Here is a 24,609-nt window from a genome sequence, read left to right as displayed (position 1 = left end):
CAGGAAAACTCGCAGCAAACCAAACTGGAGTCCAGACTCCACTGGGGAGGAGGCACCAGGAATCTTCTGACCCAGGCAACCAGTCTGCTTCTCTTGATAAGTCTGCCCTTGGTCCTGAGCCTGGAAGGCCCTTTGGGGCCAGGAGACACTGGATCTTCCCCTCCATTTCTGCCCAGGGTATGTCGCCTAGTTCATTACTTATACTCCCAGGGTCTTCTTCATGGCTTCATACACCACGTAGCTGATGCCGCCTGCAGGCAGCACCTTCAGTAATGTGGGGGTCATGCCTCGGTACAGCCCTGGCCAGCCCTGCTGGGCCAGGATCCTCCGGAAGACTCCACACATGGTGGGGTTTGAACCCTCCACAGTGTCTGTGGGGACAGAGGCAAGCTCAGGGCCTGGGCCAGAGATGACTTGGCATCAAGGGGCGGGGGTGGAGAGTGGGGAGCTGGAATGTTGGGAGATGGGGACTGAAGCCAGGAGCAGAGAGGGTCTGGGGTGTTACCTGAAAAGAAGCTTGGAAGCCTTTTAGAGGAAGTTGGTCAGTTTACGGAGAGTGAGAAATTTTCAGGATTTGTTTTAGGGAACATCTTAGAAAACATTGCAACTTCAATATTCATTGGAAGGACTGATGCTAAAGCTGAAGCTCCAGTACTTTGACCAACTCATTGGAAAAGACCCTGATGCTGGGAAAGATTGAGGGCGGGAGGAGGAGGAGGCAACAGAGGCTGAGATGGTTGGATGGCATCACCAACTCAACAGACATGAGTTTGAGCAAACTCCAGGAGATAGTGAAGGACAGGGAATCCTGGCAGGCTGCAGTCCATGGGGTCACAAAGAGTCGGACACAACTTAGCGACTGAACAACAACAAAGATCTGCTAGAGCTTTGCAGTGTGCTAAGGGGGAGTTTAGGGACATTTTCAAGATCAAGGTGGTAAGCTAAGAACCTATTTGGGTATTTGAGGATTTGTTTAGGGGTTTGAGAGCCCATTTGTGGGAGGCACATTTGGGGAGTTCCCAGGATGTTGGGGGAGGTGGTTATGAGTTTGGGAATGTCTAAGTGTCAGTTTTTGAAAATTTAGGAACCATTTTCCTTTTGGCACCAGGTGAGGCCTGAGTCTGATTTGGACAAGTTGGGGGTTCATTTGGGGACTATATGTCTTGAGATCAATATGGGGGCCTGAGTCACATTCAAGGAGGTTTGTGGGAGTCCTTTGGGAGCTGGGTGTTCATTTTAGTGATATGTAAGGTTAATTGAAGGGACTGGGATCAGGTTTGGGGGCGAGTGTAAGTTTGGGTGGGTTCAGGGGTCAGCAGAAATGGGCAAGATCAGATATGGAGAGTCTGGGAGTCAGTTTGTGTGTGTTTTGGGGGGTCATGAGAAAGTTCAGAGAGTAGAGGCAAGGGGTGGTGGTATGCAAGGTTGCTAAAAGGGCCAAGCTGACCTTGGGCTTGCATCCTGGTGCGCACCAAAGTCAGCGGGTAACTGGCCATCTGTCCACAGGTGGTGGACAGTGTCACAGACGACAGACTGACCAAGCCACTAGGGTCCTTCATGTCCCTGCCTGATTTCAGCCAGAGATACTTGAGCATCTAGGAGAGAAGAAGGCCAGGAGGAAGCTCTCTATGGGCCTGGGTCCACACAGCCCCTGCCAATCCCTCTGTGGGACCCACACCTCATAGACGGCCAGGTCGGTACAGGCATACGGGATGATGCCAAGCATGTTGGGGAGGTACCCACGGTAAAGGGCGCGGGTGCCCTCCTGCTCCAGGATCTGCCTGGCGCAGTCCAGCAGTCCCTTGTACTGGCCGGTCTGCCGCAGGGTCAGCCGCGTCTTCAGCACCTGGGGAGGATGAGGAGTAAGGCAGCTTATTTAAGCTAATCGCCTCAATGACCCTCCAGCACAGGAGGCAACTGCTCAAGAATGCACATAGCTGGGTTTCAAACCCAGCTGCCTTGACCTGTAAGTGCTCTCAACCCAAAGGGTGAGGGAGGGACTTCCTCAGCAGTTCAGTGGTTAAGACTCCATGCTTCCACTGCGGGGGGCACAGGTTTGATTCCTGGTTGGGGAACTAAGGGGGCTTCCCAGGTGGCGCTAGTGGTAAAGAACCCGGCTGCCAACACAGGAGACATAAGAGATGCAGGTTCAATCCCTGGGTCAGGAAGATCTCCTGGAGAAGGAAATGGCAACCTGCTTCAGTATTCTTGCCTGGAGAATCCCATGGACATAAGAGCCGGGTGGACTACAATCCATGGCGTCGCATTGAGTCAGATACAACTGAAGTGACTTAACATGCACACACGGGGAACTAAGATCCTGCATGATGTAAGATACAGCCAAGAAAATAAATACAACTAAAAAAAGAAAAAAAAAGGATGAGAGAAGTGATGTGAGCTGGGTGGGGACTGCAGCGGCCCTAACCCAGCCAAACTCACCCTACCTGGACCCCAGGTAGGCAGATCTGCCAGTTTTCCCAAAGAAGCCAGAAACTGAAGTTTTTATGAAATGCCCAACATCAAAATGTTGGCAACTCAACAGCTGTGCAAAAGACAGCACACCATGTGTGGTAGGCAAAATTCTCCGGTGGTCCCCATGATTCCTGTCCCCATTATACACATGCTCTGTTTAATGGCCTCCTTTGCCCTTGAAAATGGTCTACACCTGTGAGCATGACGGACTGTGACTCTCTTGGATCAGGGTACACAAAGGGCAAAGGCAGAGAGATTTTGCAGATATAATAAAGCCCCTAACCAGTTAACTTTATTTTTTAGATTTTTTAATTGGCATGTAATTGCTTTACAATGTTGCCTTTCTGCTGTACAGTGACATGAATCAGCTTTACATGTACATATATTCCCTCCCTCTTGGATCTCCCTCCCACCTGCCCCCCATCCCCTCCATCTCGGTCATCACAGAGGTGAGCTTCCTGTGTCACCAGTTGACTTAAGTTAATCAAGAGAAATCGTCCTGAGTGGGTCTGACTCAATCAGGTGAGCCCTTTAAAAGAGTCTGAAGAAGAGATTGAAGGATCAGAAACACTCCTGGATTGGTTTTTTATATCTTGGCCATAGTTCTCGGCTCACAGGATCTTAGTTCCCCAACCAGAGACTGAACTCAGGCCCATGGCAGTGAAAAAAGTGTGGAATCCTAACCATTACACCGTCAGGGAGTTCCCTAGGGTTGGTCTCAAACAAACTGTTACGGAGAGGACCGCAGGGCAGGGAACAGTGGGTGGCCTCCAGGAGTTGAGGACTGTCAGTCTACAGCTGTAAGAAGCTGAATGCTGGTAACAACCAGGGAGTTTGGCAGAGGACACCCAAGCCTCAGATGGGTCCATTGATAGCCCCACCGACTGACACCTTGATTTCCACCTGATCAAATCCTGAACTGAGGACCCGACTAGTCAGTGCCCAGACATGACCCATGGAAACAATGAGATAATAAATCTGTATCATTTTAAAAGCTCTTGAGTGTGGTGATTTGTTATGTAACCATCAAAATAAAAATACTTCACAGGTGCAAACTATTATATATAGAAAGGTAAAGAAGGTTCTACTTCTACTGTATAGCACAGGGAACTATATTCAATATCCTTTAATAAATCCTAATGGAAAAGATATATTTTTTCATTAATATATTTATTAAAGATTGTATATGTATGACTGAATCACCTTGCCATACAGGAGAAATTAACACAACACTATAAATCAGCTATATTTCAGAAGTAAAAATATGAAGAAACTCAACCAGACAAGGGCAAGAATTATATGAAGAAAGCTTTAAAAGACCGTTTAGGGGACGAAAAAGGAGACTTGACCAAATAAATGGATGTATTCTTGGATATGTAGACCCAATATTGTATAGAAAGTGAAAATGAAAATGTTAGTCGCTCAGTCATGTCTGACTCTTTGCAACCCCATGGACTGTAGTCCGCCAGGCTCTTCTGTCCATGAAATTCTCCAGGCAAGAATACTGGAGTGGGTTGCCATTGCTTCCTCCAGGGGATCTTCCCAACCCAGGGATCAAACTTGGATCTCCTGCACTGCAGGCAGATTCTTTACTATCTGAGCCACCAGATGGCAATAATCTCTAAACTCATTTGAGTTTAGAGTCAATGAGTAAAAAACAAATACCAGTGTGTGATTTTGTTTTCTGAACAAGGCAGATTACTTCTAATGTTTTAAAAGGAAAAAGAAATCAATGGCGAATAGCCTAAAAAACCAGTAAGAGAAGGAATGGAGACTAATAAGACATAATATCAAGCCTCAAAAATGAAAGACTGGGCTGGGACTCCCCTGGGTGTCCAGTGGTTAAGACCCTAATCCAATGCAGGGGGCGAGGGTTTAACACCTTGTTGAACATATGCCACGGGGTGCCGCCAAAAGAAAGAAAAGGGGGCAACACTACATAGACAGTAACGTGATCAGTGGTTGTTAGGGACTGGAGGAAGGAGGGAGAGGTGAGTACGTGCAGTACAATGACTTATTAGGGCAGTGGAGTTTTTCTGCATGACGCTATTATGGTGGCTGCGTGTCATACGTTTGTCAAAACCCATAGCAAGTCACAACGCCAAGAGTGAACCCTGATGTCAACCATGGGCTTTAGTTAATAATAATGTATCAGTATTGGCTCATCAGTTGTAACCAATGTACCACCCAAATTCAAGTTGTTAATGATAATGGGAACTTAAGATATATATGGGAATGCTCTTGCCCTTTTTACCTAATTTTCCTGTAAACCTAAAACTGTGCTACAAAATAAAGTCTACTCATTAAAAAAAAAAATTAGAAGGTCATTTAAAATTAAAAAAAAAAGTAGAAGTGCATGAAGAGAACCCAAGTGACAAGAAGAGAAAAAGTGAAAGTGTTAGTTGCTCAGTCATGTCCAACTCTTTGCGACCTCATGGGCTGTAGCCCACCAGGTTTCTCTGTCCAGGGGGATTCTCCAGGCAAGAATACTGGAGTGGGTTTTCATTCCCTTCTCCACGGGAACTTCCTGACTCAGGGATTGAACCCAAGAAGAGAAAGGTCAGAAGTAAACCCAGGGATGTCCCTGGTGGTCCAGTGGTCCAGCTTCCACTGCAGGGGGCACAGGTTCCATCTCTGGTGAGGAAACTAAAGATCCCTTGTGTCCGGTGATATGGCAACAAAACAGAACAAACGAACCCCACCAAAACAAACATACCAACACATATAGGAATTTGGGGCTTCCCCAGTGGCTCAGCAGCAAAAAAGTCCGCCTGCAGTGCAGAAGCCGCAGGTTCAATCCCTGGGTCGGGAAGATCCCTTGGAGGGGGATCTACCCCTGCGAAGTATTCCTGCCTGGAGAATCCCCACGGACAGAGGATCCTGGCAGGCTACAGTCCTTGGGGTCGCAAGGAGTCGGACACGACTGAAGCAACTGAGCATGCGTGCATATAGGAATTTAGTAAATTACAGTGGTGGCATCTTGGGTCATTGGTGATGGAGAGGAGAGGACCCATTCAGTAAATAGTGTTGAGATGACTGGGTAAGCCATCTGGAATACAACTTTGATTTGTCTTACATAAAGAGGAGGAGGGGGCAGGGAAGGAGGAAGCCATAGCAGCTGCCACCCAATCATCTTGTTTCATCTTCTATGGGGCAGATACTCTTACCTCCATGGGGTTGATGAGCGTCTGGGAAGTGGCCACAGCCAGAGAGCCAGCAAGGAGACGTTCCTGAAAGGGTGGGGATTCGTGCACTCCACAGAAGTAGTTTTTACACTGGGATGGGAAAGAGGAATGTGAGAACTAGCCTCCTTTCCTTCCTGAAACTCACCCAGGGGAAGAGGTGTGGGACCTGGAGTATTAATATGTCTTGGGGGCTTCTCTGGTGGCTCAGTGGTAAAGAATTTGCCTGCCAGTGCAGGAGATGTGGGTTGATCCCTGATGCGGGAAGATCCCACATGCCTCGGGGCAACTAAGCCCAGGCACCACAACTACTGAGCCTGTGCTCACGAGCCCCGAGGAGCCTGGGAGCCGCAACTACTGAGGCCCCATGCCCTAGATGGGGCTTACTCTGCAACAAGAGTCCTAGAGCCCTTACTCTGCGATAAGAGAAGCCACCGAAATGAGCAGTCTGCACACCACAACTAGAGAAAGCAAAGAGGAGCCTCCACTCGCCACTACTAGAGAAAGCCCATGCACAGCAACGAAGACCCAGCACAGCCAAAGATACGTAAACTTTTTTTTACGTATGTTTTGGATAAAGATCTGGGCTTTAGGGGGCCGTGGGTACCAGAGAGGTGACAGCTTGAGGGTGGGGCTGGGGAAAGCAGATATCCCCTCACCCCCACCTGTTCAAAGACAGAGAACTTGATGGCGTACTCCGGGGCAATTTTGAGCACATTGATACCGTTGCCCCTCCAGAGTGAACGGATGCCCCCTTCCTGGATCAGGCTCCGGAGACCTCCCAGCAGACTCATGAAATTCTTCTTGGAGGAGTAGACCTGGAAATATGGAGCCCCCGTCAGCCCTCTGAGGAGCCCTTCCCCTCATCTCCACTCAGCCCCCATCTTTTTTTTTTTTTTTTTGGTATGTGGGACCTTCATTCCCTGCTAAGTCTCTTCAGTCATGTCTGACTCTTTACAACCCTGTGGATTATAGCCCGCCAGCTGTCCATGGGATTCTCCAGGCAAGAATACTGAAGCAGGTTGCCACTTCCTTCTCCAGGGGATCTTCCCAACCCAGGGATTGAACCGCTTCTCTTATGTCTCCTGCATTGGCAGGTGGGTTCTTTACCACTAGCGCCAGCTGGAAAGCCCTGACCAGGCATCAAACCTGTGCCTCCTGCAGTGGGAGCACAGAGTCCTAACCACTGTCAGACTAGGGGAAGTCCTGCCCCCTTCTAACTCCAACTCTGCTCCCAACCCCACCCTTGTCCCTCTTTCTGATTTACATACTCACCCCCTCCCTGAACTCCATCAGCTCCACTTCCATCCATCCCCACCCCAATGGCCCCAGCGCCATGGTCCCCACACACCTGCATGTACACCTTGGCACGGTCCAGAGGGGCCGTGCCCGTGCGAGACACTGCCCCAGCCATGGCTCCCGAGAGGAGGAACTTCCACAAGGCTCCCTCATTATCCACTTCCAGGACATCCACGGGGACCATCAGCTGCTCCCCTGTGTCCAGCACCTGCAGGACAGACCCAGCTCCCACCCACACTCATCCAGGCTGGAGGTCTTTTTCCTGACACATGTCTAGAACCTCCCCTCCCCCTCGGCTCCAGTCCAAGGCTTGCCCTGGTCCCCACAGCTTCCAGGTGGCAGTCCACCCAGGCTGGCCTGGAGGGGAGCGGGGCATACAGAGTGGGCGGGCAGGGTGACCTTCTCCCTCTGCAGTTCCAGCTGCAGGTTCTTCAGGGCCTGTGGTTGCCAAGCTCACCTGCTGCGATGGGGGATGCTCCGGTTCTCTTTCCCCCAGGTGCCCAAACACGTACCCGTACACGTGGGTACAGCCCAGATTCCGGGAGGGGGTTGGGGGTGGGGGTGGGGGACCAGTTTTGGTGAAGAAGGCCTTGACCCTCTTAAACAGGGTCTGGACCCGCGAGCTGGGCTTCTGAGTTTGCTCTGGTTGGGCTCCCATCATAGCTGGAGGGTCAGGACACTCAGGTTCAAACCTCTGGCCTGAAGTTGGCCCATCCAGCAACTGTGTGGGAGGGGTGCTTTGTAAATTTAGGTCCCAGGGGATGATGAGGTCACAGTGGTCCTTGTGACCTCACTGCATATGGTAGACAGAGGGAGTGTCTCCTCCCAACCCCTACCAGAGGTCCAGATCCCAATCGCTCTAAACCCACGAACATGTTATGTTACATGGCAATATAAGGGAGAGGGAGTGGATTAAATTTGCAGATAGAATTCAGATTATTAATCAGCTGATGAGGAGATGGAAAGATGACTCTGGATTCACCACAGGGGCTCAATGTAATCTCGCAAGTTCTTCAACAGGGAAAAGGGAGACAGAAGGGTCAGCGTTAGAGGGATTGGAGGTGAGAAAGACTCCACAGGCTGTTCCTGACTTTGAGGATGGAGGAAGAAGGCCACGAGCCATGGAATGCAGGTGGTCTTTTTAGAAGCTGGAAAAGGCCAGTCAGCAGATTCTCCCCTGGAGCTTCCAGAAGGGGCCAGCCTTGCTGACAGCTTAATTTTAGCCCAGTGAGCTCCATGTCAGGCTTCTGACCTCCACAACAATGTATTGTTTTAAGCCACTAAGTTCATGGTCTTTTGTTACAGCAGCCACAGGAAACTGACACACTGCCTTTCATCCTCCTGTCAACAGGAGATGGAAGCGGGGAAGAAGGGGAAGTCTTTAGAGTTCCAAGAGAGAGGCACACCGTCAGTCCCCGAAGTGACACTGCCATAGGTTTGGAGTCAGATGGCCCCGAGTGTGGATTCCATCTCAGACTCTTCTTGCTGTGTGACCTTGGGGTACCTGCTTTACTTCTCTGAGCTGCAGTTTCCCCATCTGGAGATTGGAATTCATGATTGACTCTACCACACAGCGTTGTCAATAGGATCCAGTGAGAGTCCTTGTTGGGAGCATCTCCATTGTCCAAGTTGATCAAAACCCCCGATGTCATCCTTGATTCCTCCTTTTCTCTCTTGCGCAGTCTGTCACTACATCCTGTGGGCTTAATCTTCAAAGTATATCGAGAATCTGACTGCTTCTTATCATGTACATGGCTACCACCTTGGTCCAGCCCATTGTCACTTACCTGGACCAGGGCAGTGGCCTGCACCCCTGTTCCCCCAGCTCCAGACCTAACGGTTTAAAGTCTGTCTTCCCTGCAGCAGCCACCAGAGGGCGCGCATGAGTACCTGAGTCAGGGCCCACCCTTCCTCTGCGAATAGCCCTCCAGGGCTTCCACCTACCCGCCCAAGTCCTCCCCGTAGCTCACAAAGTCCTGCTCTACTTGCCCCATCCCCTCCCAGCCCTCCCCTTCTCCCTCTCTCCCACTTGCTCACTCTGCTGCAAACAGGTCTCCTCGCTGTTCCTCCAACATACCAGGCATGATGCTGCCCGGGGATCTTTGCACCTGCTGTGCCCTCTGCCTGGGATGCTGTTTCCCTAGGCATCCCCATGGCTCCCTCCCTCACCATTTAAAATTCTTTATTCAAACATTACCATCTCCTCGACTACGCTTGCTGTTGTCATTGTTTAGTCGCTAAGTGGTGCCCCATACTTCTGCGACCCCATGGACTGTAGCTGGCCAGGCTCCTCTGTCCGTGGGATTTCCCAGGCAACAATACTAGAGTGGGTTGCCATCTCCTTCTTCAGGGGATCTTCCCGACCCAGGGATCGAACCTGCGTCTTCTGCATTGGCAGGTGGATTCTTTACAACTGAGCCACTAGGGAAGCCCTAAAATAGAATATTACTCAGCCTTAAGAAGGAAGGAGATTCTAACAGCTGCTACAACACGGATGAACCTTGAGGACATGATGCCCAGTGAAATAAACCAGACAGAAAAGGGCAAATAATTGCATGATTCCAGTTCTAGGAGGTCCCAGAGGAGTCAAATCTGGAGACAGGAAGTAGATGGTGGGCCCGGGGGCTGGGGGAGGGGATGGGGAGTGAGTGTTTAATGGGGACAGAGTTTCAGTTTGGGAAGATGAGAAAGTCCTCGAGACGGATGGTGGGGATGGTTGCATGACAATATAATGTACTTAATGTCATAGAACTGTACACTTAAAATTGGTTAAAAGGGTAAATTTTATGTAACATGTATTGTACCACAATAGAAAAATATTTAATTTTCTTGTTGTTTTAAGCCCCTTGTTTTTGATAACTTTTTACAGCAGCCCAAGGAAAAGAACACACTTGTGTAATTAGAAAAACATACAGGACAAATTAGGAGGGCTCTTGAATGTGGACTTGCCCCTGCACCCACTTTACAGATGGGGAAACTGAGGCTCATGGAGTCATTTCCTGGTCTCCGTGAATGATGGATGACAACTCATGTGTCTGCCCTGTGAGTAGTTAGAGGTGCTCCCACATCCACCCACCCCCTTTCAGTAAAAACCACAATGAAAGAGCTTAGAAAATGTATTCCTTTGTTCTTTTCCTTTGAAATAACACACACAGGCAGGGCACAGGCAGGGAGGTGGGGCGCAGTGCAGGTGGAGGAGGTGGAAGCATTGGGGGAGCGGGTCCTCCCATCCCCCAAACATCCCAGTTCCTCTTTCACAGTCCTTGAATGGGGTTCCCCAAGGACTTGGAAGGAATGGAGAGAGGGTGTTCCCCAAAGATACTAAGCTCAGCATCCAAATATAAAGTGCAGAATGTACAGGGTGGGGGCTGGGGTAAGTAAGGGGGATGGGTTGTCAACTCCTCTCTGGTACAAAAATAGACCTGGAGTGAATTTGGGGGCTTAGGGGGTTGGGGCTTTGTTTTGCATCCTTGGTTTGTTGCTCCTGGTTTCCAACTCTGAAGCCTGGGGAGGGGCCAGCAGTGCTGGGGTGTGTGTGCGTATGGGGTCCCCTTCATGTGATCCCAGCTTCAGATTGCCTGCTTGCCGGCCCTAAGAGAGAGAGGCCAGGCTCTGGGGGTTGTGATCAGCCTATAGGTGGGAAGAGGGTGTGAGACCAGCAGAGTGCTGGAGGAGCATTTGAGCGCACCTTTCCCCCAACCCCGACCCTGCCCCAGGCCTAGGGGCATGTCCATGCTAGGGGGCTGGGGATCCAGCATCTGTGCAGGGCCTGGGAGGGATGTCTCCTCCCCTTGCCAGCATCAGCTGTGTCAGGACTGTGGGCACATCCTGTAGGCTGTCAAGCTGGGAGCCTGGAACCTGGGCTTCCTGCAGGCTCCATAGACTGTGGGGTTTGTGCCGTGGGGGAAGGGCTCTGGTGTGTGTCTGGAACAGGGGCATGTGGGATCCAGTGTGCTGACTGGCCTAGTGGGAGCTAGCTGGGGGCTCTGAGCTTTCAAGGTCCAGTGCCTGGGAGGGTTCAGGTCAGAGGTCAGAGGTTAAGGGGTTGGCATGCAGTGCCTAGAGGTGGCAGGGTCTGCCTCTCACGGGTGGAGTTTCAATGTCCAGTGCCTGCGGTGCAGGGATCTGGGGTCCTATAGTCATGGTCGCCTGGAACCGCTCCTCTGCCATCGGGTTCTCAAGATTGTGGTTTGAGGAGTGAGAATCTGGCAGATCAGGGCTTGGGAATCTGGAGTCCATGGTTGGGGGTGTCGAGGGAATGATGCTTGAAATGTGGGGATCGGGGAGTTGAAGCAGCGGGATCTGGGACCCTGTGTTGAGGTAAAGGGATTCAGGAATCCAGTGGTTGGAGGGAGAGGATTCAGGATCCAGTGGATGGGGTCCCAGGATCTAGGCCTCGCATTGTCAGGATACCGTGGCTGAGGTTTCTTGAGATCCAGAGTCCAGTGGTTGAGCTTGGAGATCCAGGACTCGAAGCAGAGGATCTAGGATCCGCCAGTTTAGGGCTGGGGATCTAGGATCCAGCAATGCCTGAGGACACTGGATCCGGTGCCTGAGGCAGCTGGTGGGGGGGGCGGTTAGATACTGGGTCGGTGCTGCTGTGGTTGGGGTGTCAGGATCCATTAGCTGGCTTGTGGGGGATCCAGTGGCTAAGACATGGAGGTCCAGCACTCAGGACGGGGGTGAGGGGACAGGGAAACGTGGGATCCAGTGGCTGGAGTGTGGGGACACAGGACCCAGTGGATGAAGTATGGGGATCCTGTGGTTTGAATGGTAGGGTGGGGGGAGGACCTGGGATCCACTGGCTGTCTTGTCGGTCTCCAGTGGCCCAGGTGTGGGGGGACATCATGATTGAGGTGAGGGATCTGGGGGTGGGGGGTGGGTTCTGGGTCCCTCACCTGGACGTGACCCCCAGGGCCTGCTTCATGTTCTCGTAGACCACATAGGAGATGCTCACAGCAGGGATAACCTTCATGAAGTTGGGGGCAATGCCCCGGTAGAGGCCCCGCACGCCCTCCTGGGATAGGATGTGACGGAGGAGACCCAGCATGGAGAGCTGGGGGGCTCCCTCAATGGAGGCTGGGGAGGGGTGGGGAGGTCAGGTAAGGCCAGAGGTCCCCCTCTCACTTCCCCCTCTTTCCCCACCACCCCCACCAGGGCTGGGCCAGGTGGTCATTGCAGTAAGAGGGACTAACAGTGGAACCTACGACTCCAAGTTGGGGCTTCTACTGGCCTTGGACTTGGCTGCTCAATGTTTCACTCCAATCTGGAGGGCCCCATTTGGGGATGATAAGAAGCAGAGCAGATATGTGTGGAGGGGGAGGTGGGAGAGGACACAGAAGTGTCCTCTTCCTGGAGCTCCATCCCTTCCTTCTTCTCTCAGCTAAACTCTGACTCATCCTTCCATTCTCCATCCCAAACCAGCTCTTCAGGGGAGCCCTCCTTGGTGCCCCAAGTCTGAGTCTGGCTTTTTCCCCTCCCCTTCATTCAACCCTAAATCCATACTTAATTTTGGGATGATTTATTCAGCACCTTCCTCTCCAGCCTGGAAGCCCTTTGAGGGTTGGGAGACTACATATGTGTTATGCACAGATAACCCCCCGCAAAAATCCCAACACACAAATGCTAAAATCCCCGTAGAAATTCTCAAAAAAAAGATTGAGTGATAGTGGGGGGGAGAAAAAAGAAAAATAACCTCAAAAAACAATCCAGAGAAACACAAGAGAACAACTGTAGCCTGTAGCCTGGCGCTATTGCTCCCTGGCCTGGCTGTAACCCAGCCTTGCAAATTAGAACTCAAAGAACCAGCCCAGAAAGCTTGCCTCCCAACTGAGATCGCTGGGATGCTCACCCAGTACTGACCATGTCTGTTCTGCTTAGGATAAGGGGCTCCCATTCCAGTGTCACAAAAGGGTAAACTGAGGCCCAGAGAAAAGTCAGGGCTTGAGTCAAGGCCAATCCAAATTCCAGGAGGATCCCAGCCTGGGACTCTGCCTTCTCAGGAGGAGGAGCTGGGGGATGGGGAGATGGGCCCGAGTTGTGAGACCTTCCCTGTCTCCTTGTCCCACCCAGGCCTCACCTTGGGCCTGCATGCGGGTCCGGACCAGGGCCAGTGGGTAGCTGGCTATCTGGCCGCACGTGCTGGAGATGGTGCCACAGGCCAGGAGGACGAGGATGCCCGGGTCAGCTGAGTCGTGGCTATACTGCTGGAGCCACCGGTTCTTCAGGGTCTGGGAGGGGTGGAGAAGGAAGGAGGGTGGGTTGGAGCTAGGTGACACCAGAACCCTGCTGGCTGGCTTCTGTATCCTGTGACAGCTGGTCTTAGCCAAGCAGGCTCTTGCTTAGACCTCACCTAAAGGGGACTTCCCTGGTGGTCTGGTGGTTAAGACTGAGCACTTTTAATGTAGGGGGCCTTGATTCTGTCCCTAGTGGGGGAACTAAGATCCTACATGCCTGCTGCACCATGGGGCCAAAAAAACAAACAAAAAAAGCTCACCTAGACTCTTTCTGGGCTTCCCTGATGACTCAGATGGTAAAGGATCTGCCTGCAATATGGGAGACCTGAGTTTGGTCCCTGGGTGGGGAAGATTCCAGGGAGAAGGAAATGGCTACCCGTTCCAGTACTCTTGCCTGGAAAATCCCATGGACAGAGGAGCCTGATGGGCTACAGTCCCTGGGGTTGCAAAGAGTCAGATCCAACTGTGCACACTCACACAGACCCTCGTTGGTATGCGGAATAATGGCCCCCCTATTGTTCCTGCCCTAATCCCTGGAATCTGTGAATAGGATACCTTCCTTGGCAAAAGGGACTTTGCAAATAGGATTAAGTTAAAGATCTGGAGGTGGGAGATTATGCTAGAGCTTTCAAGTGGGCCTGATGTCATCACAAGTCTCCTTCTAAAAGTTGGAGAAGGAGATGTGATGACAGAAACAGACATGAGAGAGAGACATGAGGTAGGGGAAGAGGCCATGTTGCTGACCTTAAAGATGGAGAAGGGGCCATGAGCCAATGAACGTGGGCCATGTCATCACAAGTCTCCTTCTAAAAGTTGGAGAAGGAGATGTGATGACAGAAACAGACATGAGAGAGAGACATGAGGTAGGGGAAGAGGCCATGTTGCTGACCTTAAAGATGGAGAAGGGGCCATGAGCCAATGAACGTGGGCCATCAGCAACTGGAAAATCTAAGAAAATGGATTCTCTCCTAGAGCCTCCTAAAGGAAAGAGGCCTTGCCAACACCTTGATTTTAGCCCAATTAGACCTATTTTATGGGTTTCTCTGGTGGCTCAGTAAAGAATCCCCCTGCCAGTCAGGAAACGTGGGTTTGATCCCTGGGTCGGGAAGGTCCCCTGGAAAAGGAAATGGCAATCCACTCCAGTATTCTTGCCTGGAAAATTCCATGGACAGAGAACCTGGCGGGCTACAGTCTGTAGAGTTGCAAAGAGTCAGACATGACTGATATGACTAAATAACGATTACTATCCCCATTTCACTGATGAGAAACCGAGGCTCAAGGGAAGTTACTTGCCCAAAGCCACAAGATAAAGGTGACAATCAGCATTCAGAGTCACCCCCAACTCCAGAGCTATGCTCTTGGCCAATCCCTTCCGAAGCCTTCTGTGAGGCCTCTGTAAGTCCAGGATCTTTTTTCTGACCTTAGGACTGGAAAGGCTCATAGGTTGCATTTCCTGAGTCAATCTTAATCCATTGCTAATGGCTTCCCAGAACTGTGTTGAGAGAGACTCAAGTGTGGTAATGGATTGGTGATGTCTGGTCTGGGTGTGGAAGGGGCAAATGAGAAGTGTTTACTGAGTTTTGGGCTAGAGCTGCGTTAGCCAACTAGGTGTTTAATGAGTTTCTAAGGGCAGTTCTGTTAAAAAGAGGTTTTGATACCTGGATAAGAATGGCCAACACTGCACTTAAAAAAGAGTAAATCATGTTTCTGCAGGACTTCTCAGAGTCTTTAAGAGACTAATTAAGATCTTGAAATGTCAAGAGGGCACAGGGCTTCTCAAACTACTTAGACCTCTGAAATCCCTTTTGGGGTGAAGAATGAATGAAATAAGGTTGTGTCTTATTTCTGCTCAGGAGTCTTAATGGCTTCCTATCACCTTTGGGAGAAACCCAAACTCGTGATCTTTGAGTCCTTGCTCATGTCAGCTCCATCCGGCCACTCAGGACTGCCATTCTTCAACAACAAAACAACCAACCAATCTAATAAAAAAATGGGCAGAAGGCCTAAAAAGACATTTCTCCAAAGAAGACATTTAGAAGACCCATGGGAATGTGAAAAGATGCTCAATGTTGCTAATTATTGGAGAAATGTAAATCAAAACTACAGTGAGGTATCACCTCACACTGGTCAGACTGGCCATCATTAAAGAGTCTACAAATAATAAATGCTGGAGAGGGTGTGGAGAAAAGGGAACCCTCCTACACTTTTGGAGGGAATATAAATTGGTACAGCTACTGTGGAAAACAGTATGGAGGTTCCTTAAAAAATAGAGATGCCATTTGATCCAGCAATCCCACTCCTGGGCATATATCTGGACAAAACTAAGATATATGCACCACTATTCACAATAGTTGAGACAGGGCAACAACTTAAATGTCCATTGACCATAAAAGTGCCTACTTAAATAAGTACCATATAAAATGTGGTACTTATATGCAATGGACTACTAGTCAGCCATAAAAAAGGATGCAATAATGCCATTTCCAGCGACATGGATGGACCTAGAGATGATCATACTAAGTGAAGTAAGTCAGGGAAAGACAAATACCATATGATATCACTTGTATGTGGAATCTAAAATACTATACAAAAGAACTTATCTGTGAAACAGAAGCAAGGCTCCAGACACAGAAAAAACATTCATGGTTACCAAAAGGGAAAAGTGAGGGGGAGGGATAATTTTGGAGCTTGGAAGTAGCAGATACAAACTGTTTGTGTGTGTCAGTAGCTCAGACGTGTCTGACGTTTTGCGACCCCATGGACTGTAGCCCACCAGGCTCCTCTGTGGAATTCTCCAGGCAAGAATACTGGATCGGGTTGCCATTTCCTTCTCCAAGGGCTCTTCCTGATCCAGGGATCGAACGTAGGTCTCCTGCATTGCAGGCAGATTCTTTACCATCTGAGCTACAGGGAAGTCGCATAGATACAAACTGCTGCTGCTAAGTCACGTCAGTCGTGTCTGACTCTGTGCGACCCCATAGACGGCAGCCCAACAGGCTCCTCTGTCCCTGGGATTCTCCAGGCAAGAACACTGGAGTGGGTTGCCATTTCCTTCTCCAATGCATGAAAGTGAAAAGTGAAAGTGAAGTCGCTTAGTCATGTCCGACTCTTAGCGACCCCATGGACTGTAGCCTACCAGGCTCCTCCATCCATGGGATTTTCCAGGCAGGAGTACTGGAGTGGGGTGCCACTGCCTTCTCTGATAGATACAAACTACAGTATATAAAATAAACAAGTTTCTATTGTATCGCACAGGGAACTACATTCTATATATTGTAATAAGCTGTAATAGAAAAAAGAGTCTTTCACTCTTCCAAGAGACCAAATTCATTCCTGTCTCTGGGCCCTTGGCATTGCTGTGCCCTCTGCTTTGTTCACACTCTCTTTTGATATATATTCAGCACATCACTCCATCACCACCTCTCAGAGGCATTCCCAGCAATGCCCCCCTCCTGCCCACAGCTACTTTTGATTACACATTCTCTTTGTTGTCTTCTGAGAACTTTTCAGGATCTGAAACTATTTATTTGCTGGTTTACTGCCTTCTTTGTTCACTGGAGGGGCGCCCCAGGAGGACAAGAATTATGTTGTACTCTTTGAATGCATGCATCGGAAGGACTGATGCTGAAGCTCCAATACTTCGGTCACCTGATGCAAAGAGCTGATTCACTGGAAAAGACCCTGATGCTGGGAAAGATGGAGGGCAAGAGGAGAAGGGGGCAACAGAGGATGAGATGGTTGGATGGCATCACTGACTCAATGGACGTGAGTTTGAGCAAGCTCAGGGAGATAGTGAAGGACAGGGAAGCTTGGTGTGCTGCAGCCCATGGGGTCACAGAGAGTCAGACGTGATTTGGCAACTGAACAACCACCTTGGATGCAGCAGCCAGCACAGTGCCAGGCACTTATGGATGCTTAGGAGACAGTGGCTAAACCAACACATGAATGAGCGAATGAGTGAAGAAACTTTATCTCATTTGGCTATTTATGTAGATGCTGGGTGCTGGTCCGGCAGGTAGGGTTGGCATGTATGGGGGATCTCAGATCAGACCAGCTATGTCATTTGTGGGACCCAGTGTGAAATAAAAATAAGGGAGGTCCCCTGTTCAAAGATTACTGAAAATTTAAAGATGGGACTTTCCTGGGGGTCCAGAGGTTAAGAACCCACCTGCTAGTGCAAAGGACATGAGTTTGATCCCTGGTCCGGGAAGATCCCACCTGTCACAGGGCAACTAAGCCCGTGAGCCACAACTACTGAGCCTGAGATCTAGAGCCCAAGTGCCATAACCCCCGAAGCCCACACACCCTAGAGCCTGTGCTCTGCAACAAGAGAAGCCACGGCAGTGAGAAACCTGTGCTCTGCAACTAGAGAGTAGCCCTCGCACGCCCCAACTAGAGCAGGCCTGCGTGCAGCAATGGAGACCCAGTGCAGCCAAAAACAAATAAATAAATACAAAGGAAAAAATTCAAGATGGCAACAGCAAAGCATTCAACCAAGCCCAGGGCCCTTTTGAGTTGGCAACTGGACAGGCTGCCCACCCAGGGAGCTGGGCTGGATACAAACACTGGGGCAGGGATGCCTGGGGACTTCTGCAGTAATTGGGAAAACCTGGTGATCCTGCCAGGAGAAGGGAGAAGCAATAGATGAGGCCTCTGGAAGAGAAACAGCAAAAACTCCTGGCTCCTTCCTCTCCTGATAAAGGTCCCAAGATGCTGACCATGGGGTGTGGATTTTATAGTGACGATGGACACCGAAATGGGCAGGCCTTAAAGAAAACATTGGCTTGGAGGTAGAGGCATGTTTGACCCACATTTTGGGAGGAGATGGGCATCTTTGAAGTTCGTCTTTGCCTGCTCCCTTGATTCTCTGAGCTGGAGTGGTCCCCAACTTTCACATGTCCTGAGACCTGGGAAGACCAAACTACAGATGGAAGGTTCTTGTAGGAAGTGGAAGAATGGCAGGGGATGGGGGTGCAATGCCTGGAAAGGTTCCCCAGGATCCCATGGCCCATGGTGCTTTGCTTCTCCACCTGTAGCTATGGAGGTCAACTGATTCAGACCCCCAGGGAGAGCAGACCCCAGAGAAGGGAGTGCCACAGACCTCGTAGACGGCCAGGTCGATGCCCGCGTATGGGATGATGCCCAGGACGTTGGGCAGGTAGCCACGGTAGAAGGCATGGGGCCCTTCTCTCTCCAGGATCTGCCACGCGCAGTCCAGCAGTCCCTTGTACTGGCCCGTCCGGCGAAGGGTCAGCCGTGTCTTCAGCACCTGGGGAGAACCCGGTTATCGCTGGAAAAGCTGCCTTTGGAATCACAACATCCAGGAATGAAGACAGCTGGGTGGAGACACCCTGAGAATAACTGAATTAAAAGAATCACTTCCTCTAGAATCTATCTTCTGCCTCCAAACTCTATACCGGCAAACTGTTACATCTATCAGGGTTGCATGTGGCACCCACTGCTAACTGTCTCCCAATATCTTGTTATCTTCTCTCTTAGCAATAGAATCTGTTATTTTCAGCAAGCACACAGCCTCTAGAAATACAGACTACATTTCTCAATGTAGGTGTGTGGCCATGTGACTGAGTCCTAGCTGATGAAGGTGAAGAAGGAGGCCAGGCTGTCAGAAAGCATCCTTAAGGTCAGGGAGGTGTTCCTTCCTTTGTTTTTCCTTCTTGCCTGGAATGTGGTTGCTGTAAGTGGAGCACAAGCAGCCATTTTGGTCCATAAGGAGGATGCTACACGCTGCGGTGGTAGAACAAGATAGAGTCTTGTTCTCCAACACTCTGAAGCCACTATACCACCCCTGAACTGCTCACCTCTGGACTTCATTTATGTGATTTAGGTTTTCTATCACTCACAATCCTAACTGATGCCTGGTACAACCTGAAACTTGAAATGATTTCTCCAAAAACGGTTTCACTTGGAAATGATTCCCTTGGGGACAAGCATCCTGGAAACCAGGATCCTTAGAAGAGGCCTAGCCATCAATGGCTGCCCCCTACAACTGTTAAACCAACACTGATCAAACCAGCCAATCCTGAAGGAAATCAACCCTGATTATTCATTGGAAGGACTGATGCTGAAGCTCCAGTACTTTGGCCACCTGATGTGAAGAATCAACTCATTAGAAAAGACCCTGATGCTGGGAATGACTGAGGGCAGGAGGAGAAGGGGGCCGTTCTCATCCAGAGGATGAGATGGTTGGATGGCATCATTGACTCAATGTACATGAGTTTGAGCAAACTGGAGATAGTGAAGGACAGGGCAGCCTGGTGTGCTTCAGTCCATGGGGTCGCAGTGTCAGATATGACTGAGGTGAGCGACTGAACAACAACAAACCAACAAACCACTACTGTCTCCAGAAATCACATGTCAAACTGTGATACGCAGACCAGCTACACAAGAAACAGCATTGCTGTAATGAGTCTGAATCAGGAAAAGACAAAGTGATCACCCAATGCTTAGTGGATCAATGTGAAGTGGATCATCCCACTTCACACCTTGGAGTGAAATGGTGATTGCAGACCTCCCACAGTGCAATGAGATCTCTGCCAGGGCTCCTCCTCACCTCCATGGGGTAGATGATGGTTTGGGCTGTGGCACCAGCCAGGGAGCCAGCCACAAAGCGCTCCTGCACATGCAGTGTCTCCTGTTGCCCCCGGATGGCCCGCTTGATCTGAGAAGGAGACACAGAGGTGGCGGGACCTCAGGGCTTAGCCTCCCGTGGGCTTGAAGTTCCCCTCTGCTGTCCTGCTGGGGGCATCCCGTAGGGGAGCAGATGCCCACTCCCAGGGGCCCGCAGACACTCCCCCACTCCCAGGCCAATCCTGCAGACCCCATGTCTACAGTCCATGCCTCCCCACACCTGCCCCCACCTGCTCATAGGCCATGAACTTGATTGCCGACTCAGGTGCAATCTTGAGCACATTAATCCCATTGCCACGCCATAGGGAGCGCACGCCCCCCTCTTGGATCATGCTCCGGAGGCCCCCCAGGATGTTCAGCTGGTTGGTCTTAGAGGCGTGGACCTGGGTGGGGGGAGACAAGGTGGCTTTGGGGTCCCTTCCAGGGGTCCAGGCCTGGGAAAGGAGGGGGTGGGTCTCTCCAGGGCCTCTCACCTGCATGAAGACCTTGAGGCGGTCCAGAGGGGCTGTGCCTGTCCGGGACACAGCCCCCGCCACCGCGCCCGCCACCAGCTGCTTCCACCACATGCCAGTCAGCTTCTCCTGCTCCGAGAACTCATCCGGGACAGTCAGGCACTCACCAATATCCAGGACCTGGGGATGCAGAGGCTGGGGGTGTCATGACCCACTGGGGCTGGGGAGAGGTGACTCTGCTGTAAACTGGGGTGTCTCCCCCATGAATTCCAGGATACCCAGAGAGTCCACCAATCCAAGAGATCTCTCTCGGATCCCTACCCGACCTAGCCCCGCAGTCTCCATGAGAGGTAACGTCCTTCCTGGGGACCTCCACCAAATCCCATCAAAGCCTCCTATTCAAGCCTCTGCTCCACAGAGATCCCTCCAGGGCCAATGAAATCCCTCTGCAGGATTCCACCCAAGGGTCTCTCACATAAGGATTACAGAAGATTCCTCCAGGGCCACACAAGATCCTACCAGGGGCTTCCCATATCAGGAGCCCAGTGGCTCTCTCCTGGGGTCTCCCCCTGATCCCCAGGGGTGTCCCCCACAAAGATCATCTGTCCTCTAGCATCTCCACTTGTGGACTTCTTAACCAAGCCCCTCATAGGTCTCCCAGGGTGGGAATCTCTGGATCTCTCAAGAGATTCTCAGCAGATCCCAAGGATGGATCCCCTCCAGATGCCATCAGATCCTATCAGAAGCATCACTCAGGGATTCCCACCCCAGAAATGACAATCCAGAGCACTTCTTCCCTCAATTTCTAATGGATCTCATCAGACCCTCCAAAAACAGTGGCTTCCTAACTTGTCTTTTCAGCAGCAGAATTCTTTATTGGGCAGAACTAGAAACCAGCAGGAGGAGAGCTGCGTGGGTAGAGGGTGGGAGACCAGATGCCCCATCTGGTGAGCCCTCTCTTGCCTACCTCTCCAAAGCCCAGTAGTAAGTCTGAAGGGCTCCCATCCATCCCCAGAGCCCCAGATGAAGCAAGCAGAGACCAGAACCTCACCCTCAGGCTGCTCCCAGTGGTTCCTCCCACTAGAGTGCTGATCCAGCCCCAGCCCCTATGCCCTGGGGAAGAGAGGTCCCAACCACCAGGCTGGGATCATCACCCCCACCTCACCGTGGAATGCTTCCAGAAATACAGCACATCTTCCACGTTCTCCAGTGAATGCAACAGGAAGTGGTCACGCCACTCCTGCCAGTCAATGGTCATGGTGCCATCACGGTCCATGCTGGTGGGGGGAGGGGCACAGGTGGGACAGAATCAGTGCCTGGGGCTGGGAGGTGAGTTGAGGGAGGTGAGAGATTCTGGTTGGTTTGGGGAGGAGACTGAGCTCCTTGGCACTGCGAGGCCCCCCGTTTTACAGAGGGGCACACTGAGGCTCCGAGCAGGAAAGCAACTAGCCCAAGATGATCGACTCCCTCCCTGATATTGGGTCCAGGGTTCAGAGGCTTGAGGTGGCTGAGGGGGTCTCTGGGGTCTCTGGGACCCAGCCACTCACCTGTGCAGGATTTTCTCTGCCTGTTCCAGAGAGATGGAAATACCCAGGGCTCGGAAACTCTGCTGGATCTCAGAGACGTCAATCTGACCTGGGGAGGGGGGCCGAGGAGGGGACCCTGAGTCAGAGGACCATAATAGCTTGGACTGGGGATGTCTAACAAGACCAGGGCATGCAGAAACCCAAGGTGAGGTGTGTGGCAAGGTTGCAGGGAGGGGCCCTTGACCCACTGGGATCAGAGAGGTGGAATTGGTTCATATTGGGAGGGACTTGCATTTGCTGAATGAAGGATTAAGTCCAGGGGTAATTATTGGGGTCCCCATGCCACAGGGAGTTGAGGCCATATTGGACATCCAGAAAATGCAATGGGGGTGGCTCTGTCTCACAGGGAATCCAGGAGCAATGTGGGGAGGGGAATCTTTGCATCACAAATAATAACACTAATAAATAATAGGGTCCCACCCCATTAGGAAAAGGAGGTGGGATAGGCCAGCTGGGCCCAGAAGCACCTAGCTGAGGGTGAGGAAAGCTCCCGAAATAGCCTGTGAGTCATCAGGGAGAAGCGGCCCTACCCCCTTCCTCCTGGCACTGCCAGTTCTAACCCCACTGGGGTCTCCAGGGCCCCCAGAGCCCCATCCCTGGGCCTTACCATCCTGATTCCGGTCCAGACTGTGGAACAGAAGTAGAAGGCGCTGTTCCCGCTCCTGCAGGTAGAGGATAAACTCCTCCAGGTCAAGGCTGCCATCTGGGTCAGTGTCACCCTCAGGGGAGATGCCCTGGCAGGGAAGAAAGGTCAGAGGGAGCTCCTCTAAGCCACTCCCACAATGTGGGGCACGACAAGCTTATGTCCCAGGAGCCTGGGCCCATCACTCTGCCATCAGCTCTCCCCTCAACAAGATGCCCAAGGCCATGGTAGGTCTGTGCAGTGGACAGCAGTTGTCCAACTTTCTTGGCGAGCAAAATGAGGCTCATCAAGGTCAAGTAACTTGTCCAAGGTTACAGAGCTGGGAAGTAGATAGGTGCACCTGGGCTCTTTGTTTCTGCAAGCCTGTCCTTCCAGCTGTCTCTTATAAGAATTTGTCCGCATGGCAGTTTCAAGAGCTCTCACTGGAGACGGTGCTGGGCAATGTGGTAGCAAGGACACAACCACACTGAGCATCCGCTGGGCCTCGGTTTACCCATCTGTAAAGTGGGAGGGTGACTGGAGGTTTCAGGGTGCTATGGAGACAGTCCAGTGGCATCTGGGTCTTCAGGTGTAAAGGGATTGGGGTCAAGTTCCTGTTTGGATAGGAGCATCCCCAGCTGAGGGCAGCCTCAGATAGGATTGGCTCCTTGGCTGGGACAACTTGGGGCATTGAGCCAAGTCCTAGAAAGGACAGGGAAGGGAATGTAAACATAGAGTCTGGGGCAGCTGCCTGGGAGAGTAGTGGGTGCCCAGAGCCGGGTAGGAGGGAAGGGAGGTCATGTTTCCTGTAGGTGGGTGCAGGCCATGTCTCTGGGTTGTGCAAAGAGTTCAGAGGAGGGTGTGTCAGGGGCAGTGGGCAGAAAAGCGCACGTGGCCCCATTCCCGGGCAGACATCCTCCACCCAGAGGGAGGAGGGGGACGGGTTTGGCAGCCTGAACTGCAGGCCTGGGGCCTTGGTGGTCCTGTCTTGAGCGATCCCGTCAGGCCCGGACACGGGAGGGCACAGGCAAAGAGACAGGGACGCTCAAGGTAGGCACGGGTCCTGGAGTCCAGCACAGGCTGTCACGGGGGACTCCCGGCGCTCCATTCAGGGGCTCAGATTACCCGGCGCCAGCTGGGCCCAGCGCAGCGCACCAGGAGGGGTATCCCAGTGGGGGTACCTGTTGGGCGCCGCGGTCCGGATCGCCCCCGCCCAGCCGGGCCAGTCCCTGGCGCAACTCGCGGATGTCCACGCGACCATCCTTGTTACTGTCCAGCTCTTCGAAGAGGCGACCCCAGCGCTGACGCCGCTCGGCCTCGCCCGGGCCCCCCCGCATGGCGCCAGCCCGGGGGGGAGGGGAGGCCCGGCAGCGGCGGCCTCAACGGGGGCTTGACGGCTCCCCCTCCCCCCCCCGGGGCCCCGCAGGGCCAGCTCCGCGGCCACTGCCACTGCAGCCTCCGCGCTGCCGGCCGGGCTCCGGCACTTGTAGGAGGCGGTGACTGCTAGCCGTCGCCGCCCGCGCCAGAACTTGCTTCTCCTCCCCCGACCCGGTTTGGGGGGAGGGGGCTGAGGGCCGAGCTGGAGGGGGGAAGGTCAGGGATGCCCGGGTATTAGCACAACCGAGGGAGCACCACCGGAGAAGGCAATGGCACCCCATTCCAGTACTCTTGCCTGGAAAATCCATGGACGGAGGAGCCTGGTAGGCTGCAGTCCATGGGGTCGCTAAGAGTCGGACACGACTCTCACTTTTTACTTTCATGCATTGGAGAAGGAAATGGCAAACCACTCCAATGTTCTTGCCTGGAGAATCCCAGGGACGGGGAAGCCTGGTGGGCTGCCGTCTATGGGGTCGCACAGAGTCGGACACGACTGAAGCGACTTAGCAGCAGCAGCAGCAGCAGCAGCAGCAGGGAACACCACATTCATTCTGGAAATGGAGTGGCGGGAGAGAGCAATATCTCAGGTCTGGTTTCGTAGCTCCTTTTCTACGTGCCTCAGTTTACCCTCTGCCCAAGGAGGCGAGGTAAGGAGATCTCGAGGATTGGGTTACGTAATCCCTTTCCACTTGACCTCCTGCCTCTACTAATTTTCATCAGGAACTAAAGTTCTCC

General features: G+C 51.9%; 3 protein-coding genes across 14 annotated transcripts in view; 1 reads left to right on the top strand and 2 right to left on the bottom strand.

The window, feature by feature from the left end:
* CRB3 (crumbs cell polarity complex component 3) overlaps window positions 1–24,609 on the top strand; it is a 30,913-nt gene that overhangs the window by 1,219 nt on the left and 5,085 nt on the right. For 4 of the 8 annotated variants that reach the window (XR_008702255.1, XR_008702239.1, XR_008702252.1 and 1 more), the window contains exons 3-4: window positions 4–177; window positions 1,507–3,466. The gene's annotated coding sequence lies outside the window, so the exon portion shown is untranslated. Of the gene's footprint in view, window positions 1–3; window positions 178–1,506; window positions 3,467–24,609 lie in introns of those variants that run through there. The other 4 variants (XR_008702259.1, XR_008702257.1, XR_008702245.1 and 1 more) reach the window with 4 other exon arrangements.
* Window positions 161–7,611, bottom strand: SLC25A41 (solute carrier family 25 member 41). The gene is made up of 7 exons (XM_055546309.1): window positions 7,411–7,611; window positions 7,006–7,161; window positions 6,320–6,472; window positions 5,640–5,747; window positions 1,679–1,846; window positions 1,448–1,595; window positions 161–371 (listed from the first exon to the last, which is right to left on the bottom strand). Exons 1-7 carry the CDS (start codon window positions 7,609–7,611, stop codon window positions 199–201), a joined length of 1,107 nt encoding a protein of 368 aa, XP_055402284.1. The 3' UTR covers window positions 161–198.
* Window positions 10,048–23,961, bottom strand: SLC25A23 (solute carrier family 25 member 23). Of its 5 annotated transcripts, none has more exons than XM_055546272.1 (11): window positions 23,679–23,961; window positions 22,483–22,609; window positions 21,837–21,924; window positions 21,455–21,566; window positions 20,311–20,469; window positions 20,068–20,220; window positions 19,761–19,868; window positions 18,291–18,458; window positions 13,033–13,183; window positions 11,852–12,032; window positions 10,048–11,514 (listed from the first exon to the last, which is right to left on the bottom strand). In XM_055546272.1, exons 1-11 carry the CDS (start codon window positions 23,832–23,834, stop codon window positions 11,358–11,360), a joined length of 1,560 nt encoding a protein of 519 aa, XP_055402247.1. In that variant the 5' UTR covers window positions 23,835–23,961; the 3' UTR covers window positions 10,048–11,357. The 5 variants fall into 5 exon arrangements, with proteins under 5 accessions (XP_055402247.1, XP_055402249.1, XP_055402257.1 ...); XM_055546274.1 differs by having other exon boundaries at window positions 10,048–11,466; XM_055546282.1 differs by having other exon boundaries at window positions 10,048–10,583.

Source organism: Bubalus kerabau, chromosome 1 (genome assembly GCF_029407905.1).
Source record: "Bubalus kerabau isolate K-KA32 ecotype Philippines breed swamp buffalo chromosome 1, PCC_UOA_SB_1v2, whole genome shotgun sequence".
Taxonomy (NCBI): Eukaryota; Metazoa; Chordata; class Mammalia; order Artiodactyla; family Bovidae; genus Bubalus; species Bubalus kerabau.
The sequence above is the reverse complement of the archived record's forward strand: the minus strand, read 5'-3'. Positions and strand labels throughout refer to the sequence as shown.

Bases quoted from the DNA above. Each gene is read 5' to 3' on its own strand.
- SLC25A23 (XM_055546272.1), bottom strand. From the start codon at position 23,834: ATGCGGGGGGGCCCGGGCGAGGCCGAGCGGCGTCAGCGCTGGGGTCGC. The intron at 18,459-19,760 runs GTGAGGAGGAGC...GGTTCTCCCCAG, and splicing joins CCATCATCTACCCCATGGAG to GTGCTGAAGACACGGCTGAC. The intron at 11,515-11,851 runs GTGAGGGACCCA...CCCCCCCACCAG, and splicing joins GCCCTGGGGGTCACGTCCAG to CTGCCTCAGGCACCGGATCC.
- SLC25A41 (XM_055546309.1), bottom strand. From the start codon at position 7,611: ATGGGAGCCCAACCAGAGCAAACTCAGAAGCCCAGCTCGCGGGTCCAG. The intron at 5,748-6,319 runs GTGGGGGTGAGG...TTCCCATCCCAG, and splicing joins AGTTCTCTGTCTTTGAACAG to TGTAAAAACTACTTCTGTGG. The intron at 372-1,447 runs GTCAGCTTGGCC...CTGTCCCCACAG, and splicing joins CACCAGGATGCAAGCCCAAG to ACACTGTGGAGGGTTCAAAC.